General features: G+C 42.1%; 2 protein-coding genes across 2 annotated transcripts; one reads left to right on the top strand and one right to left on the bottom strand. All coding sequences in view use genetic code 11, as the record gives it.

Annotated features, from left to right (window-relative positions):
- Positions 1-1,375: 1,375 nt before the first annotated feature.
- On the top strand, positions 1,376-7,615 carry EGR_04825 (pangolin; the record flags this gene model as incomplete). Its single annotated transcript, XM_024494074.1, has 5 exons — positions 1,376-1,519; positions 2,278-2,439; positions 3,441-3,677; positions 4,200-4,465; positions 7,510-7,615. 5 exons carry the CDS (start codon positions 1,376-1,378, stop codon positions 7,613-7,615), a joined length of 915 nt encoding a protein of 304 aa, XP_024351463.1.
- A 7,415-nt stretch (positions 7,616-15,030) lies between these two features.
- Positions 15,031-17,343, bottom strand: EGR_04824 (hypothetical protein; the record flags this gene model as incomplete). Its single annotated transcript, XM_024494073.1, has 2 exons — positions 15,031-15,169; positions 17,174-17,343. 2 exons carry the CDS (start codon positions 17,341-17,343, stop codon positions 15,031-15,033), a joined length of 309 nt encoding a protein of 102 aa, XP_024351462.1.
- Between the last annotated feature and the right edge of the window lie 1,503 nt (positions 17,344-18,846).

Below are 18,846 nucleotides of genomic sequence, written 5' to 3'. Positions count from 1 at the left end.
CACAACAGTACGAAATACCGGAACAATAGATGTTGATCGTATTAAAAACTTTCAAAAAAAACCAGAAAAAATAGTTTGCCTGATTAAAAATGCCAATAATTTATTTGCAACAGCTCAACTTGCTCAGCCCACAATTGGTTCTGTTTATGTTTTAAAATAGTCTATAAAGTGCATCAAAAAAAGAATCATCAGCTTTCACGTGTGTTACCGGATTTGTAGTAAATAAGTAATATTAATGACACATATTGGAGTCAAATTACAGGGTTTTGCAGTTTTCAAATGACTCCATAACTCGACAAAATCATTCAAACCTACGGTAGTGCATTCTGTGTTACACTTCTGATAATTCGAGTGCGTATGGTATTGTCAATTTTAGGACAAGGCTAGTAGATCCCCTCGTCCCATGTTCCCATACTCTTAGAACACTCAAGCTGATTCGATTTCGACATGCTTATTAAGATACGTAAATGATGGAAGTAAGTAGAAGTTTCGGGGAGTGTGGGTGCGGAACCGCCGTCCAAGTTACAGGACGTTGATGCCTCAGTCAAGAGGTTTGATTGGCCTGTCCGCCTCCTCTCTGAAAGAAGCGTTTAAACAATATAGGCATTACACAATATTCAAAAGTAATTTATAACTTGTCGATGTTATCTACAGGTTTCTTATAAATTAGGCTAGAGATCGAGCAGCAGCACCCATTATGAAGTTGTAGTAAATTCATTCTTTATTTCTATTTTTAAAATAAGGGACCAATTTTAATAGTTTCCTTAGCATAGACTGAAAATCGAAAATCTATCTTCCTTCCACTAAGAAACTTGTGTGCCTTGAGCACTTTCCCCCTAAAAATTACATTGGCGAAGTATGTTTACAAAACAGATTTAGGTAGTAAGCACTTAAAGTCAGTCCCTTTCGAAAAATGTTCCGTGTTTTCTGGGGGAAAGTCTTGAGCAACTGCAGCCCTCTAGCACAATCAACAGTTTCATCAGCGAAATAAATACTTTCATTAAAAATTTAACAAGCGATTACAACAATAATGACCTGCTTAGTTCTAAAACGTTTAAAGTTATTTGTTTACTCTTGCTAGTTCAATTACAAGAACGCCAACCTTGGGAGGGCGGCTTCTACGTGCGGGTATTCCATTTTGCACGTTCGTTGAGTTGGTCTGCTCTATGTGGTCTTTAGAAATGTTTCGGCTAAATAAATACATTTCTTTGTACTAAGAAAATCTCAACCAAAATTTTGGTTTTGCATCGAAGTGACGTTACTCACCAGATCTGATTTCCAATGTGACGGCTATCCCCTCATCACTTCATTTTTGTCTCAAATTTGCTCCTCATCAATAATTAACCTATTATCAGCAAGATTTTTGAATCACAAAATGAATAGCGTTGCTGGAGACGATCTTGCTTGCACCGATGAAATCAAGGTGTATGAAGATGAAGGCGAAGAGGATGAGCAAGTCAAATCGTCAGAAAACTTGACTGAGGATAAAGTTGGCCTCGTTATCGAAAGTGAAGAGCAGGTAAATTTTCTGCTTATTGTAATAGTTTATAAGATTGGTTTTAGCAAACAAACACGTGCATCTCTCTACTCCTCCTTGACATCATTTCTTATAAAGCATTTATGATTCTCTACTCTTGTGTTTAGCATATAAGCCTAATCAATCTCAATTATTACAGACCTGACCATTAGCAATTTAAATTCAGTTTTTAAAACAAATGTGTTAAGACTAAATCAATTTGATCTACATTGGATTTACGGTAGTCTAGTTAGGACATTTAAAGTCGCTATCTCACACTCTAAGCGCGGTAGTATTTACATTCCTAAAAATTTTGCTCAGCAAATGCATTACACTAGCTATTCCTTACGCTTTTGTACACTTTAACAATTCTGCTTCAAAAAAATTGCCAAAAAACAATAGGAAATTCTAATATTCTGCAGTGCTTACGTTTCTTTAACTTATAGGCTAAGTTAAGCTTTTTGAATTTTTGACATATGCAGTGGATTAGGCGATTTAAAACTCGACTCGGGAGTTGAGTTTTATGTATAAATGCAATATTCTGACTTTTTTCGCACGTAAGCTTCTCGAGCCACGAATATACAATATTCCCTGCATGGGCAGTGTTAATGCTCTGAGCTCCCAAACAGCATAACCAGTCGCCTCCTTTTTTTCCCTTAAAAGGACGGACCAGCAACAAAGTTTTAAGTTCTTTTCCTAATGGTATTGTTTTTGAGTATCTAGCTTGCCATCTCCACTCCAAAATCGTATTGTGTTTGCAGGAATTAGATTCGATAGAAGTGCTTAAGTTTCTCTCTGATCCCGACTGGGCCCGTTATGTTTTTTTGCGACTTTCCCAGCCCACCTTGTCCTTTTCTTCCTCTTCTACGTCCATCCGTCCCTCTCTCCGCTCATGTGCGTGTGCGTGCGTGCACCATCCTCTGGTGACTCACTCACGCATGACATTGCGTATGACTGTATTTATTTTGCAAACATCGCTCGCATACTCCACTGTCCATTATTTGTTATGCCCTCTCGGGGCAAAACTGTGTCACTGCCTCCTCAAGTGCTTACATAAAGTCATAGTTACCGTAATTGAAAATAACTTTCATTACCTCTATCCTTAAATATATGTTTTGGGGTGTGTGCTTGGGTGTGTCTAAAATTTGGGTCAACCGTGCTTCCTGTACGTGCGTATTTTCACACATGGCATGATGGGTCTGCCTTCTCCCTCTCTAACCCCTTTCCCCTATCCCTCTTATCTTCACTTTCATACTTCCTTCCTATCTTCACATACGTATGCATATGTACATGTGCCCTCTGGTGGGGTGCTCTATCACCCCTTACACTCACCTGTCTACCTATCCGGGAGAAAGAACGAACGAAAGACAGGCACCACTTCTTCTCGCGTGTACTTTAGGCCTGATGGCAGTACTTGTTAATTTATTCATGTGTGATCCCACATAGTGGGTGATAGGTTTGGCACCCACTGGATAAAACACGTGCACATACACACACACAATCACACCAGTTTAAGCAATGGCGACATTCGACCGTGTGTATGTTTGTCTCTACTCGCCCAACTTTTTTCTACTCTGTCTGAATCCGCGCTTCACTGGGGCGACCTACTGTTTATTATTAGTACACCTACCACACGTCGTGCTGTGACGCAATGCAGTGCATCATGCACACTCGGTGCTAATGTCAATGCACTGTACCCATACGTACTCTTACCGTTGTCTGCGCTTGCCATTCTTTCGCTCATCTATTCTCTCTGCCTTCTTTCATTGGCACTCACTCTTGACAATGGTCGTCATGGTGTCGACTGTATTCCCGCCATTACTGTCGCTGCTACAGTTGCTGCTGACGCTGCTAATAGTGCGGGAGAGGGGATTCACTCTCCACACGCATGCACACACACTCATAAACATGACTCGTGCACCAGCCCAGAGGGACAAACAAAAGAGAGTACCCAACTCCCTCTGCCATTCCCTTGGACTTCACCCCCTCGCCCCATACAAGTGAATGGGCGTCAACTTGGAGTCTTCACCACACTGATTGTATCGGTGTTTATGTCTCTGTTGCTTTTCCCCCTATGGGCCTCCTTGTCTCTCCCTTTGTCCTCTCTTGCTTCATTCCAGTTTTGTCGTCAATGTTTGGATTGGATTCCGCTACCCTGGATGTAGGTAGATGTCTTTAATCATATCGACGGAGATTTCAAGATAATTGTAGATGGTAGAAAACAAGACCACTATCTTGATTTTGGGTGTTATCATTATTTTTAGTTTTCAGGTGTTCCGGACGCTAGAGATGCCTTTAAGTGGGTTTTAGAGGCATTGCCTTTCAAACGCCTAAAGACTAAACTGCCATCCCTTCTGCATTGTTCCCACCTCATGGTTCTCCACAGCTTTTGCCCGTGATTTCTGGTAGACTTATTGACAGCGGAACACATTACAGCCTTCTAAAACCAAGATAATGGGGTTATAATAGCCTAATTTCCAGTGTCTGTGTCACAACGACGATTTTCGGATGGACAAAAAACTGATTGGTCATTTAAAAGGAGGTCATGCGACTTCAGATAGCTTTAATTTTCTAATTCTCCTGCTCCCTCTTTGTTTAATTAAAATTTTGCTCAGCTTTTATTGGAACTTGCTATCCTGTGAGTTTCTAAATCTCCTTAATCAACGTTGGTGGTGGTGCTTAGGACATTGTAGGCAGCGAAAAGCACAGCAACCATTCGGATTCAAGCTGGTGCCGTGATGCTAGTGTGGTAACAAGTTTTCTTGATGCGGTGACTGCGTGTATTTGGGTCCATTTAGGCACCCCTTCGACGTTTCACTTCCATAATGGCCACTCATCTTTAATTTTTGCCTCTATACTGAATTGGATTGATCTCTACCTTCTTCTTGCCTCCCTCCTTTATGTCTGTATCCACCCCCGGAACAGCCGACAGCGTCTTCAGATGCGAAGGTACTGGGAAGTAGGAGCGCTGTAAATAACAAACGTTCGTGTCCATTTTGGTACACTTATCTCATTTACACAATCACAAGCTGAGTCTGCTCAATCGTCGCCGAATCACCCTTACACAGCCTTAGAATAGAAGTGCTATTCCTCGGTTCCTAATGACTCATATTCCCCATTCAAAACAGCACCTTTTCGTGTGATTGGTCTACTTGAGCATTCAAGTGGAATGCTATTTAGTCAATTGTTTAAATTTTGCAGTGACCAAATTAGGATACTCAGTGCTCTTATGACTCCCATCTGCCACATTGGTATTCTCCTTGACTTAATAGCTCTGCTCTAATTTGCAGTTATACATTTTGTTCTCATGCTAAGGTCATTAACTTCGGTTGAATATTAAGTCGCTTCTGGACTCACCTCTTTGTCGACTTTTGACGATGAGTAAATGAAAGGATTTTGGCCTACTGCCCCGCCCTTGAAAAGGCGAGGGCGTACGTGTGGATCATGCTAACCTGTTTAGGCACACATTCGAATGTCTATATTGAATGTTGTCTGTGTGGGTGTTTTCCTGCCTCTTCTTTTTCCCCCTGTGTCTGTTACTGTTTCTCTCCCCCCATTTCGTCCATTTCCTTCCTCTCTTCCCACTCGTGCAGACGTGCACATTCCCACATCTCTTTCCCTGCCTTCAGTGAGGAATTAAATTTCAACAGTCGTGGAAAGAGCGCTAGCCTTACGAGTGCTGATGGTGACTTGCTGACTTTCAGCTTTTGAATTTGTGTGCCCAATTATACTCCCACTCGAGCACTCACTGCAGCGCCGGTTTGAAAGGAGGAAGCGGAAGGATGAATTTTGACTGAACGGAACTCGCCTTCTATTGTTCTTTTTCTTAACTCGTCACTATAACATTTGTATGCTTTACAAAAGCCCGGATTTTAGATGTGTCGTTAAATCACACCTTTCATATTTATCCAATCAACTTTTGTCCCCTGGTTATGTTAAAGGAAATCAAGCACTAATAGTAAACAACCTGAATGTGATAGGGCGTTTATAGATGTAAGTGTCCCGATCTTAAATGCAGTCTTTGTCTCTACGATTCGTACGTAATCGCTAAGCCCGATCTTAGCCTTGTCCTATCGGTTGATCGTGGATTCTTAATCGCCAGCCCTATTCCTCACTGCTGTTTCGAACCGGATAAAGTGGGGGAATTGCCAGCGTCTTTCGACGCTCCACTCTTAATCATTATGTAAAAGACTTTCAATAATCCAAGTACCGCATTTGTGTGGAGTTGTCAAAGCATGCACATATGGTTGAATGAGTGGAATACATATACTGTCAACATAACAACATTGACCTGATCTTTTTTGACTGTCATCCTCGGGATTCTCATTGCCTAAATACTTTGTTTCTACTTTGAGCTGTCGACGCTAAATCGATTCTGCAGCGGGTCCTCGAATTCCACATTACCATCTTCATCCTTAACCCCCGAAAGAATAAGTGAATCTGTGGCTGCATTTCTTCACAATGTCAAATCTATTAGTCGGGTGTAGCGGACATATCATCCTCACTAGCGTGGTGACTCGTTTCCATTTGAGGTAGCGTTTCTTTACTAGCTTAACTGTGTACGTTTTGAGATCCCATTAACACCAAAGCGTTGAGATCAGAAACAAAGTGTTAAAAAGTTGGAGGCCTATTTCCCACCTCCATGCACTCGTGTGCATACATTTAAACACGGATACATACATACATGCCTGCCTGCGTTTCTCCCATCCACCATTTCCGTGTACACTCGACTAGGCAGCCAGGCAGGCAGGTAAGCGGGCTAATTGAGATTAATGGGTTCTCTCTCATTTTGTGATCACTTTACAGTGAGATATGCTACCTATTGGCGCCTGTGCTGCTGCTGCTGCTGCTACATCGTTGCTATTTATCTTGTTCTTTACCCTCATCAAATACAGACCCAACTCTTAATATCCCTTATTCGGTCGCTGTGACACGTGTCCAATTCCCCTAGGCTGCATGTTTTCCTTGTTTTTTTTGCCTAATGTGGACGAAAACTTTGTGATCCATGCGCACAACATTTTTCCTCCCCTCACTTTTGCATTCATCACTTATTAACGCTCTCCACAACATTTATATTCGTTCCCGCGAGTTGGAATAATCTCCCAAAGGAGACGAGGGCTAGAAAACACTCGTTTGCTGTTTACATTCGGTTTTGATGGTGAGAGAGCTTAGTTGTTGTACTCCAGCACTCCCTGAAAGCGCTACCTCGGGATTACTAGCACAGGTGGTACGAGCATGATGGAGTCAAATAATGTCTCAACCAGGCACTTCTTCTAGAATGGTGGAGTATGTGGTTTAACATTAAAAATAGAGTTTCCTAATCTACTTCACTAACTAACTGGGATAGATTAGATATCGCAGGACCTAATGTAAAACCCGAGCCCCGACACTTAAGTTGGCCGCGCTCTGTGCTTTTTTACAAAGGCGAATTTAAGGTAGTCGCTCAGCATGACTGTATGTTTTCTCTTTTCGCATCCATTAGAACAGCTTCCACCAAACTGCCTTTTTTTCCCCAACTTTCATTAGCAATTTTCTCCTTAGATTATTTCTAAAGGTGTCACGATTCGAACCTCACCTGTGTCATTGAGCTAAAAGGAGAGGTTTTTTTGCTCATTGTCACAGGGAAACAGCTGTGTGTGGGGTTCACATCTGGTTTTGCTCCCCCACGTATTAAAACTTACATATCCTGGTGATAATTTACCACACGTACTTATACGAGCTTCTGGTCGTCGCTCAACACACACAAACAACTCCTGACGTCGACCAACATAGGTTTGCACGTGTGTATGTATTTGCGTATGTAAGTGTAGTTAATTAACCTCCCAGCAGGGCCCGGACATCAATCACTAGAACGAGAAGGGTAGAGACGAGATACCATGCAAAACGCGTGCGTGCGTGTACAGCTCTGAAGCAAGCACGGGCTTGTGTAGTTCATCCATCCATTCATGCATGCATCCGTGCGTGCGTATGTATCTTGTTTACCCGTCACTCAGGCCTCCAATGCTCTGGGGTAGTCCATCTAACTCTCCCTTCCTCACCCCCGACCCTGCTGTAGGTGCCTTTACCTCTGCTATTGTGATTGACAGACGACGTGGTTAGCCAATGGACGCTGCCTGAGATTTTCTGAGTCACGCGACCGTCAGTTGAGTGTGGAATCTAGTCGGGCGGGTCCTCCTGGCATATGTGTGAATAATTCAGTGACTTTTTTTCAAAAGCCGATCCGATAAGTCGATGTGAGCTGTCACCCGTCCGTCAAGCCCTTTACTTACAAGAGCTCCATTACCCGTCATCCTCTGCGCATATTTATCGAACAAAAGTCCAGTCGTTGTGGCGACTTAAAACTTAACCCTTTCCATGTCAACTTCCTTCTTTTTTGTTGATCTAAGACCATGTCATAGGCAGGCCCCGTTATCCCTTCACCAATCGTATGGAGGAGGGCCCTGTGTATGCAAATTTTACAAGAGCAATCACGAATGACAAAATTGTTTACCTTTAGTCAGTCGCAGTTCTATATCGCGTTTTGAAAGCACAACCGTGACCCCTTTCTACAAGAATCAGTCTTATTGTGTTTATCTTTGTCAAAAAAAAAAATACAAGTATGAATTGAAAGTGGACAGATGACTAACCTGTGGGGGGAGGTGAATGCATGTCCCATTAAATCTTCCCTCATTTCCCATTCTCGTTCTGTATTGTATGCGCCTGACGGTGTCACGTATTCAAAGTAGCAAGGGTTGGCTTACTGAAATACTTAGCTTAGTGAATAAAAAAACAAATCTGGTAGTGGAAAACATAATCTCTTTCCATTCCCCATCACCTGACAGCCATACCTTTACTATCACTTTGATGCTTATTTCCTGATTATCCCTATCTCTCGTCCCTTCATTAAAGCGCTTTTATCTCGTCTAAATTTTTCATCCAGGTTAGCTACCCCAAAAATTTCATGCATATAACGCCTTTATTTTTCATATACCTACACTCACACAAGTCATTTAGCTAGAACAATATTGACTCAGTGGGAGTGAATTATTTCTTTTTGTAAATTTGTCAACTCCTATAAAGACCTGTTCAAACACGAGTGGAGGCACCATTCTCACTTATCTAGTCGTCAAATTTGGGCATCAGTTAACTGCGTTGACCGATAGCTAATCGTAGGAGTGATGGTTTGGGTGTAAAACCTTACCCCATACCAGGAAGTAACATTTCATTTTTTCAATATTATCATCGCTTTTTTGGCTAAACCAAGGGGGAGCTAAGAGTGTTTGTCATTTGAGAGAGGTGGATGATTGATGGAAGATTGGAAGCGCCAACGCGACGACGGCCTATTTAGAGGGGCAACTTCCTCTTCCCATTTCTCCAATTCTCTACTTGTGCGTGTGCGTGCGCAAACCAGAGATCGTGATCTAAACGGAACGAGCATGGCTCTTTTGTTCCGCTCTCACCTCTTCCGCCACATCTGGCCCGCTCTTTTCCTCATTTTCCTTCTCCCGAAGGCGAATTTCTCACTTCCCATACTTTACTTTTTGGTACGATTAATAACACCGCAGAAGTAGCTACGCTGACAGAGAAAGTAGAAGGCAGGAGGAAGTGAAGTGTAGGTCAAAGGTACTTGCGTGTTTGAGTAAGTATACGCCTTCTCTTTTAAACCACTTTGATCTCTTCCTTGTAGCACCACCACCTCCTCCACTACACTCGTTCTTCCCTACACAACTAAAAGGTGTCTTTTAAATCCACTAGACTTTTGTAGTCTTAAAGAAATTTCTACAATCAAATCGATGCCTCGGTTTTGACATTACCAAATATAATGTAGGGTTGATTCGTTTCAATTTCATCCAGATCCAACACACGTCCTTATATCGACCTGTTCACTCAAATTTTTGGCTTTTATATGAAGAGCTTCAAATTTTACAAGATTAATGGAATTACTGCCACCAAAATGGGACTGTCTAGCTAGGCTTTCTGTGACAAGATGTCATCATTTTACCCAATGGTCAAACACTAAACGGTAAACTTTTGCTGCCAAGGCATTTGCACTTTTAATTCTGGCGAGTCGTTTTGAAGTGCTTTGCGTCATTCCTTGAGAAATCATACGGAAATCGGCACATTTCAAAGCCAGGTTGAATTATGGTTCAGGTATTAGAGGGCTTTCGGTGGCGGAAGAGTTCTACGCTTCACCAAAAGTTTTTTTTGCGTCCACCGGATGATTACATCAGCGAATTTTAACTTCACTGTAGGTCATCAAGACGTTGGCACCAAATGATTCTTAAGATACTTTTCTATGTCACTTTCTCTTTCGAATATACTTCAGTTTTGGCGAAACCTCCTCCATGTAGTGTTGACAGGAGGTATGTATCAGCTTCGGTAAATATCTGATCAGCAATAGAGGAGGATAATCACAATACTGGCATGATACCGAAACCTCTACGACTACAGGTCTCTTTCTCACGACTTTAAATTGATGGATGTCATAACAGAAAGCATACCGTTATTCCCAGAGGTTCATTGAAAGTAGATTTGAAAACCATTTTGGAGATTGACTGGCAAATGCTGACAGAAGTTCAGTGTTTAGCTTTCTTTGCATTCCATTTGTTAATACCAGATGAGCATTAAGTACGAAAGCCAGTCATCTGCCTCCAGTGGAGGGGGTGTCTTTTCTTGTTTATCCTACGTGCATTTTTTCCTTCACGATTAAAAGGAGCCAACGATTTGGAAGTGACTATAAAGGAGACGCAAGAGGTGAAAATGATGACAACGCCGATCAAAGTGATCTAGTTAATTCCTTCTCCTTTCACCTACAAGCAGCATAAAGTTGATTGCCTTTTTCACCTACCTTGAAATATAACATTGTTCCTTTTCTTCTCAGTTCTTCTTCACAGTTAGTAATTAAGCCCAAAAGCCCCTATTGTGTTCTCAGTAGATGAAAGGAGAATGTTTAAAATTGGAATTGCAATTTAATTAACTCCTCTTATCACAATAATTTTACTCTGTGATTAAGCATGTTTTTAAACACGAAAAATATTCTGGTTCTCTTCCCACTATCTGCTCCAAACAATTAAGTAATTGTGAGGTTCAGGTGCACAAGTCCCTGAAGCTACTTTAAGGTACATAAGTCTGAATGCGGTCCTATTATAAACGCCTAGAAGGGCCGGTGATTCAGTTCCGCACCACTATCCTACAGACTCGAGCGGTGGAGACTGGAAAAGAAAGCCTATTAAATGTTATTCCAATACAGTGTGAACTCCATGTTAACCCGTGAATCGCCGGTGTCCCCAGGCAGTCGGAATAAAATTCAAACTTAAATAATAAAGTCAGAATGCCGTGAAGAGCAGTGCTATTTTTTACCAGGCAAAATGTATGTGTACGTGTGTGTGGTTGTTGTCAGTTCATATGCTTTGGAGTAGTTGGCTGGCCAGCTCGTCTGCTCTTTTCGGCTTTCCTGTTTGTGTGCTCGTGCCTCTCTCCCAGTGCTCCTTACTCGCGCACGCGTGCTCTGGTGTCGCATTTGCTTCGCCCCCGCCCCCTCCGAAGCCCCTACTTGTCAACGAAGCAACAAATGTGCTTGTGGGGAGCAGCTATTAATCATACTCCTCTCTCCCCTCTCGTTTTCTCTTCCACATCTAATCCTTTCCTCCTCCGCTCTTTTCCGGTGAAATTGGCTCACCAGTCTAACAGCATACACACATCCAAGTCTGCTAGAACCAAAAGATTCACTTTTTTTTTTATTCCTCAGTCTGTATGTCTGCAATTGATGAGTCGGGTATGATACGCCCGTATTATCGAAGGAAAGACTCGTCGCTGTGATAATGGCCTAGGCCGTGGAAGCGGCTACGCGCATTAAAACTGACTCAGTACACTTCTACGTATCCCTCTCCTTTTTCTCTGTTTAATTTTGATTAACGCTATACAAGCTTTTCGTTTTTTCAATGTTATCGCCAATTACTTAGCTGATTAGTTTTCAGCTCTGTGAGCCAAAAGAAAGGAAACAGCGCATTTTTCGGGGTTAATCAGGCAAGGTAGTAGATGCTAAAACGGTAGTGAAGGCCTGGGAGGGCGAAAGATTTAAAAACTAAAATAACACCCGGACAGGAAGTCCGTGATTAACGCCTTCTTTGCTGCTGTTACTGTTGCTGCTACTCATCGACAGCGGATGCGTGCACCGAGATGGCGCTGTCGTCGCGCTGCATAAGTGGATTAAGTCACTTAATTTTAAAAAGTTTGTTTGGAAGTGCAAAAAAGAGCGTTTGCAAATCTCCCAGAGTCCCCATTTCATGGGTATCTTTGGGCAATTCCATGGATGCACAGGCTTTAGAAGACCACAGACTGACTTCGTGTGAGTCATGAGCATTGCCACCAACTCGCTTATTCATTGTCCGTTTTTTACCGTGCTTCTTCAGCATTTTGAAGAGGAGAAAGTGTGATGATATGCAATGCGCTTAGATGAGCCTCGTTTTACTTTGCTGATAAAAATCACCAGACGCATTAAAATCTCCCAACTTTTGCCCCTTTCCTCTTCCATGGTGTCGCAGACAGTTGCTATAGAGACTGTCGCCATTCAGGCTCGAATGCACATAAGCAAGGGCTTCTAGACTAGTTAGAGTGATGTCTACCCATTTCTTGAATTAAGAATGATGCCAGTTCTCAATTGATGAAAGGTACTTCGTGTCCACGTCAGATAACACCACTTTACCCTAGAGCACATTGGAACTGCTCCGAGGAGGACTAGTAAAGCTTTTAACCAAACTCATCTTGTCATATATCGCGCCTTCCAATGTAATGGCTTTGTAGAAATAAAAATTCTCGAATTTATTTTTTCCGCTTTTGCCTTGAAAGTTTCGTGTGTTCCACTTTGATCACAGCTGAAAAATACTTGCTTCAGCCAATCAAATTTCAGCATTGAGTCAGACATGATCTTCCTTCTTTTCTCCGTTCCTTCCCTCCCTCCTATTTTCCTTCTATAGTGGTAATGGTAGTAGCTGAGGAAGAGTTGTTGTGCCAAAATAGATTTTTTAGTAACAGGTTGCTACAATTTTGCGGCGTCAGCTTCTACCACACAGGCTTCCTCAAACGTCCACTTCAATTCTGTTTGAATAACAATTATAAATGCAAATTCAACTAAACTCCTCATGAAATCTCTTAAGATATTCCGATTCTTAGTTTGGCAATTGGCTCAAGTCTGTGAAATTTGTCAAATTCAACCTAAATGTGCTTAGTTTTCTGCCAGTCACTCCATCTTTTACAATTGGCCTTACCGGATGGAATGGTTTTAATTCTGAAGTTAGGTCTCAGCACTTAAATCCTTCTTAAGCTTTACATCCTTATATGAATCGCCCATTTGACATACGGAAGTGCAATGCCTTGTTTATCGTTTGGAGGTTTAGTCTTACGCTAAACGCCCTATATTTATACTTCAGGTTCCACGGCTATTCGATTTATTTGGACGAAATGGATCCTCCAGTAAGTCACATGCTATCGTAGTCCTTTTTTAAAGGACATTATGTATTTATTAAAGTTTGTCATGTTGTTTACTGCTGTGGTGAACCGTAAATCATCAAGTCATGTATATATACACACATCCGGTGAGGTATAGCTACTGCTACTCTGGGAAGGCAAATGCATGTTCGTGCGCATGGTTTTTCATAATAGACCACCTTTTCACATCGAGTGTAGTAAAAGAGGAGTCAAACCCTTGTTGGGGAGGTTTGCAAAACATGCTAACTACACTTTTAGTGATGAATAAGTGCTTAAAATTTCAGCCATAGATCAAAACCTAAGGTCCGAGCCGTATATAACCCTCTCGACGGTCAGCGTACACTGCCTACTTTTACCACATGGCTATACTTCATGCGAGAGTCAATTCACCCATCTCTGTCTTTTGACCCGCGCATTCATTTATGCAGTTGATAGTTAAAAATTCCTACCTGAACTAAAGGCTCAGTAGAAACGTCTTATGTGGTCTGATCACTAGCACAATAGTGATTTTTTATCTGATAACCACCTGCGCAAGATGATTTTAGGCGTCTTGCGAAGCCAAGAGGCAATCCTAGATGCTCAAATGTTTGCTTTCAAAGGGTACAACATCTTCAATTGCAACAACTAGAATGGATGGCATCTTGCACGTGTTTACGACGAAGAAGTCACCCTATCGCAAAGTAGACACACGCGCACGGTATTGGACAGGGGAGATAAAATTTTGCCTTGACAATATTCCACTTAATGGACTTTTGATGCGAATCATCATTATCTTTTGCCTTCAATGATCAAATATACCTCCACTTTATCCTCTATCTCATATAAGTGATGGAAAGAGAGTTTATGCCATGGCATTTAGCAGCCTTGTGCGTAGGATGGTTTAAATACAGCGTTAAAATAATCCCCGCCAATTTTTCTTGCTGGCTTACGGGATGACAATGCATCCCACCATAAAAACTAATTTGATGCTGATAGTGCTTAATAGAAGTGGTCGATAAGAGGAGGGATAGGCGAAGGAAGGTTAATTAAGTCTGTCCGAATGCACGACTTTAATGGAAGTCTATCCGTACGGAAGCGATTTTTAAAATCGGAAGCAGACCTTAACCCAGCCAGTCACTCTCCCCTATCTATAGCCTTGACTAATCAAATGGTAAGAAAGGGAAAGTCCTACGCCCTTGGACTGCGATACAGACATGCATTTGCGCAAAAACATCCGATAAGGAGCTTTGCTGACTTGTGGGATTCTTTTTGTTCACCATCTCGATGCAGAATCGAAGCTGATATTACTCCTATTGCCTTACTTCACAGTCCTCAAGATGCCATGGCCAACGGATCCTCGGTTTGCAAGCTATTTCCTGCCTGGCTACCCAGCCGCTCTCGCTGCTGTTATGGCCGCAATGCGCTCCTCCGCTTCTCCTGTTTGTGGCTTCTCTGCCACCGGCGGGGCTGCTGCCGCTACTGGTTGCCATGGGGACTACAGTCCAAGCGCACCTGGCGGCGGTTTCCTTAGCGGTCTCGCCTCTTCCAGCACTTCGCCCACTGCTGGTGCTCCGTCACACTCGAACTCCACATTCTATACCCCTCCATGGGAGCCACAGGGCCCCTTGGCCACCAATACATCGGCTTTCGGTTCACCGACAGCTACCGGCGGCAGTGGCGATGGATATATGAGTGTCGGTGGGGGAGGAGGGAGTGAGATCCAACGTGACCCCGCAATTGATGACCGTGGTCAGGCAACATTTGTGAGTTCCTTAAGTCTCTGTTCCTCGAGAATTGGATGAGCATTTTTATTACGTTTTCGCATCAAGACACCACCTCTTCCTAGAGGGAACGGAAAAAGCGTGGGCCTTCTATTTCATCCCCACACAGTTGCCCCAAGTGTATGTCGTACCCACCTTTGCTTGCTGTTTTTTTCCACTTGTGTTCATGTATGTGATTTAGCTCAATGCTAAAGGCGTGTTGGCGATTTCTTACTCCTATGTAGTGACCTGCTGAAGCCTTTCATTCCAAAGGTTTTGGGAAACGATGCTTTTATCTCCCTAAACCCATTAGTAAAAGTGTATTATATTAGAATTGTAAGTCGAGCCAATTGAAATTGTTAAAATTTGTGTAATTCGTGATGGATTAAGAAGTACAACTCTGGTAGACGTACGTCTATTATTGTTTTGTGTGTGACCATAATAAGTCCTGTAATGGAAACGTATTTTTTACGTTATGCACATGCATGCCTTCATTGAAGCGTAAAAGATTTCCAATTCCCCGGAAAAGCACCATTACCACAATGATTAATGCGATCATTATGTAGGGAGAGGTTGTGCGTGAGAGGTTTTCCCTTAAATATTCCAACTAGCATCAACGCGATTAATTAGCAGAGATTCTTGTGAGATTCCTTCAGTTGTCACCCAAGAGATGTCAACTCATCAAACCTGGTAGGTAGGTTCTCCCGAGGACCATCTTTGGGAAGCGTCATTGGTACACCTGACGTTTGACACCTTACCATCCCCTATTACTCAAGCAACCAAGGATAACAGTTAGATAATAACAAAAACTCGGTTTTTCGATTTCAATAAAATTGCTGGATACGTAGAGCAGCAAATCTACCTTTCATTTTTCAATTGCTTCGCTCTCCCTTACGTACTCACTACAATATCTCACGGTTACACACCCTTGCCATTAATTAAAGCCTCTGGCACCTTCTTTTTCACTCCTGCTACCAACAATGCTAGTGCCAGGGTTTGGAATTTTCTTCTAGGATGAATGATAGACTTGACTATGACTGTGCTATGCCTTTTCAAATCTGATTTTTTTTCTTTATGCTAACCTTTTTAATTTTCTCAGCCCATTTTTCAAGTTTGCTAATATTTCCTAGCCCTCTTCATGCGATTCGGTCATTCATGTCTCAACTGCCCCCATAAATCCGAGTCCGGTGTCGTTTTTGCCAAGAGGAGGGACTTGCACAAGCCAACCAGATACCTGTCGAAATAACTCATTTTGTTGGGGGAGAGGAGAGGAGAGGGAGTAAGGAGGAAAGGGCGCATGTAATGAGGATTTATGGAGGCACCTGTTTTCTATTATTTGAGACTTGTTTGAAGGAATAAATATTAATAGTGATATCCCTGGGACAAATTGGCGTGGAGTGAATTTATTGCCTCAGACTGCTAGCAGCAATAAAAACAACAACGTCTTTTGTGATGGGATTATTCCCTCCCTTCCGTCCAGGTGATTTTTAACTAATTTAACTTTTAATGGCTCATTTATGTTATCTTGCAGTTCTGTTGCATGTAATGCAGGATAAACGTAGAAAAAAAGTAGAAAAAAAATAAGTTGGTATGAATGTCATGAATCCATTTATGGTATAGGGAACAATTTGGCTTTTCAATCGCTCATCAGTTAAGCGGCTCTTCACAAAGAATTGTATGTAAGCTATAATCGAATCACCCACATACCCCAATGCAGCTTCAAGACACGAATGCAATCACCTTTTGGACGTTTTTAATGGGTTGCATTGCCAAGCGTTATGAGCTTATAAGGTAGAAACGCCAAAGATGTTCATGCAAAACGAGGACGCGGTAGTAAATTCTGATTGCTGTATCGTCACTCTCCTCCCCCACATTTTCTTCCGCATCTTTTCACACTTGTGCGCTTCTTCCAGTAGCGCGCAGGCATTCACCATCATACCGCACCAAGGGGCTTGTCGCATCCCACACTGACCTCTTAATTATTCATGCTCATCGGAGGAGGGCTAAGGAAACACGAAAACAGCGTGCCTACATCTCGTGCCAATCTCGAGTTGTTTCCCTCCCCTTCCTCCTTTTCCCCTCCTCCCCTCCTCCTATTCCCGCTGGGGGCTTTCTCGCCACACGACGACTTCTGGTGGATGGATGGTAGGGGTAAGAGTGAAGTTTTTTGCTAGTCGAGTATGTGTGCTTGGTCGAGGCTTTTGCAGTGACCCAGCAGTGGTGTGAATTCCTACCACGAATTTGCCATTATTATTATTTGACATTTTATGTACTCGGATGCACGCGCTCAAACCTCTTGCGTCGCTTGTTTGCTTCTCTTTCACAGTAAGATTTATTTACCTGGCATCTGTGGCATCGTGTCAACTCGGCCCGGACTTCACACCAAAACATGAATTTAAGTTGAGAGGCTGATTTAGTAGTCTATCCGTGTATGGTCACCAATGCCGTTTACACATAACCATCGTTTGTGTTAAGGGAGGCTCCCATCTTGTGAATTGGATTTAAATGTTTGTTTTTAGGTAATTTTCTTGAGATATTTCCTACCCGTTTATGATTTGCTTTTCTGTACCCTTTAAGACCTTTCCGCAGCAACTGTATTGTAACTACTTCAAGAGACTGCATTCATCTATTCTGCTTGAAACTCAAGCGTAGCAATCATGAAAAGTGTAAAAGTGGCATGTCTCTGTGTATGTGCTTGTGTGTGTGGGCTCCTATCACTGGCATGACATTCCAACAAGCCTCATCTGATTAAAGAATCGTAGCAATAATTCCAATTAAACTTACATTTTTTTATTATCCTCTACTAATTGTCTTTACTTTGGTCTTTGTACCCTCAATAGTCTTGTGTCTTTTTATCCTCATTTACCCCATTTTGAAGGTACCATCCGTACCCCATTGTGTTAATGGTAAAAGGTAGTCAATACTGAGGTGTTGAGATGTAATGGGGACGTGTTCTAAACTCTGGGTAAGATATATTTTGGTATTGTCAAGCATATATAATAACTTTTCTGTAAGCCTGGTGAATTATCTCCCATCAGAATCGCAAAACGGCACATTTGGGATTGTTGGTTCGATTTCAACAGCCACGAAAATAAGCAACTTAGCCTCAATAAAGGCTTAGACCAGGAGTTAAATGGGCCTAAATAAGGCAAGCGCATGTCCAGTGTTGCTCTAAAAGAGTGAATAAGTGAATGCGGTTGCTTAAGGTAATGCAATAAGGAGATTTTTAAAAGCAATTTGATTAAAGATGTTTACGAATCCTCTACCTAGGGACACTTTGGTATGCACGAGTAATCCTACTTCTCTCTTTTCCCATGTACATGAAGTTTGATCGTTAAAAGGTTCTTTTTCTGTGTATGCATTTCTGTGTGTGTGTGTGTGTGCTAGTTCAAGCGGCAATGGATGGCTCTCTTCCTTCATCCACAAATTCTTCCATGGTCAAGGCCATCCTCCCTCGACTTCAACTTTTTTGGTGTGCGTATATGCATGTGCCTTTGCCCGTGTTTGTTTAATCCAATGTATCCTTCTGGTTCAGAGACGTGAAGCCAAAAGGTCATACTTGGCAGCTCTACAGAGTGAAGCGGAGAGAGGGAGGAAAAGAGATAGATGGATGATCATGATTGAAGCAAAATGCCAGCCAGCTAAATGTGTGCGTGTGTGTGTGGTGTCAGAAAGCTGTGGCTGGTATCTTTTGAAAACGAAATTTCGATTTTCCTGCAATCGCACAGGCTTTAGCCTCTTAATTTAATGCAAACCGATCCATTCGATTTCAAAAACCCTCTTTATCATTCCATAATGTTTAAAAAGCAAAGCTGAGGAGCAGTTCACATGCTCAAAACTACTTGTGTGAATAGTAAATCTCCCAAAGGAGGTTCACTTTCCCCACCATTTGTAAAATATGTTTTTACTGCTCGTGTTCCTGCGCTTCGCGGTTTTAGATCCACTCTCACTAGTTTATTGACGTGACTAAAGAAACGGAAATTCTGTTCTTCTTTTTTTCTTGTGTGATTACAGAAAGATCAAGTACCTGCTTTTTTGGACAAATCAGTTTTCCTTTCTCATCTTGCTTATGCATACAAAGTTAATGATGGACTAAAGCACAGTGGTTGTTGTCCATATTTCGCA

The sequence above is a fragment of the Echinococcus granulosus genome (genome assembly GCF_000524195.1).
Source record: "Echinococcus granulosus chromosome Unknown EG_S00032, whole genome shotgun sequence".
NCBI classification, from domain to species: Eukaryota; Metazoa; Platyhelminthes; class Cestoda; order Cyclophyllidea; family Taeniidae; genus Echinococcus; species Echinococcus granulosus.
This window is presented reverse-complemented; position numbering and strand designations above follow the sequence as displayed.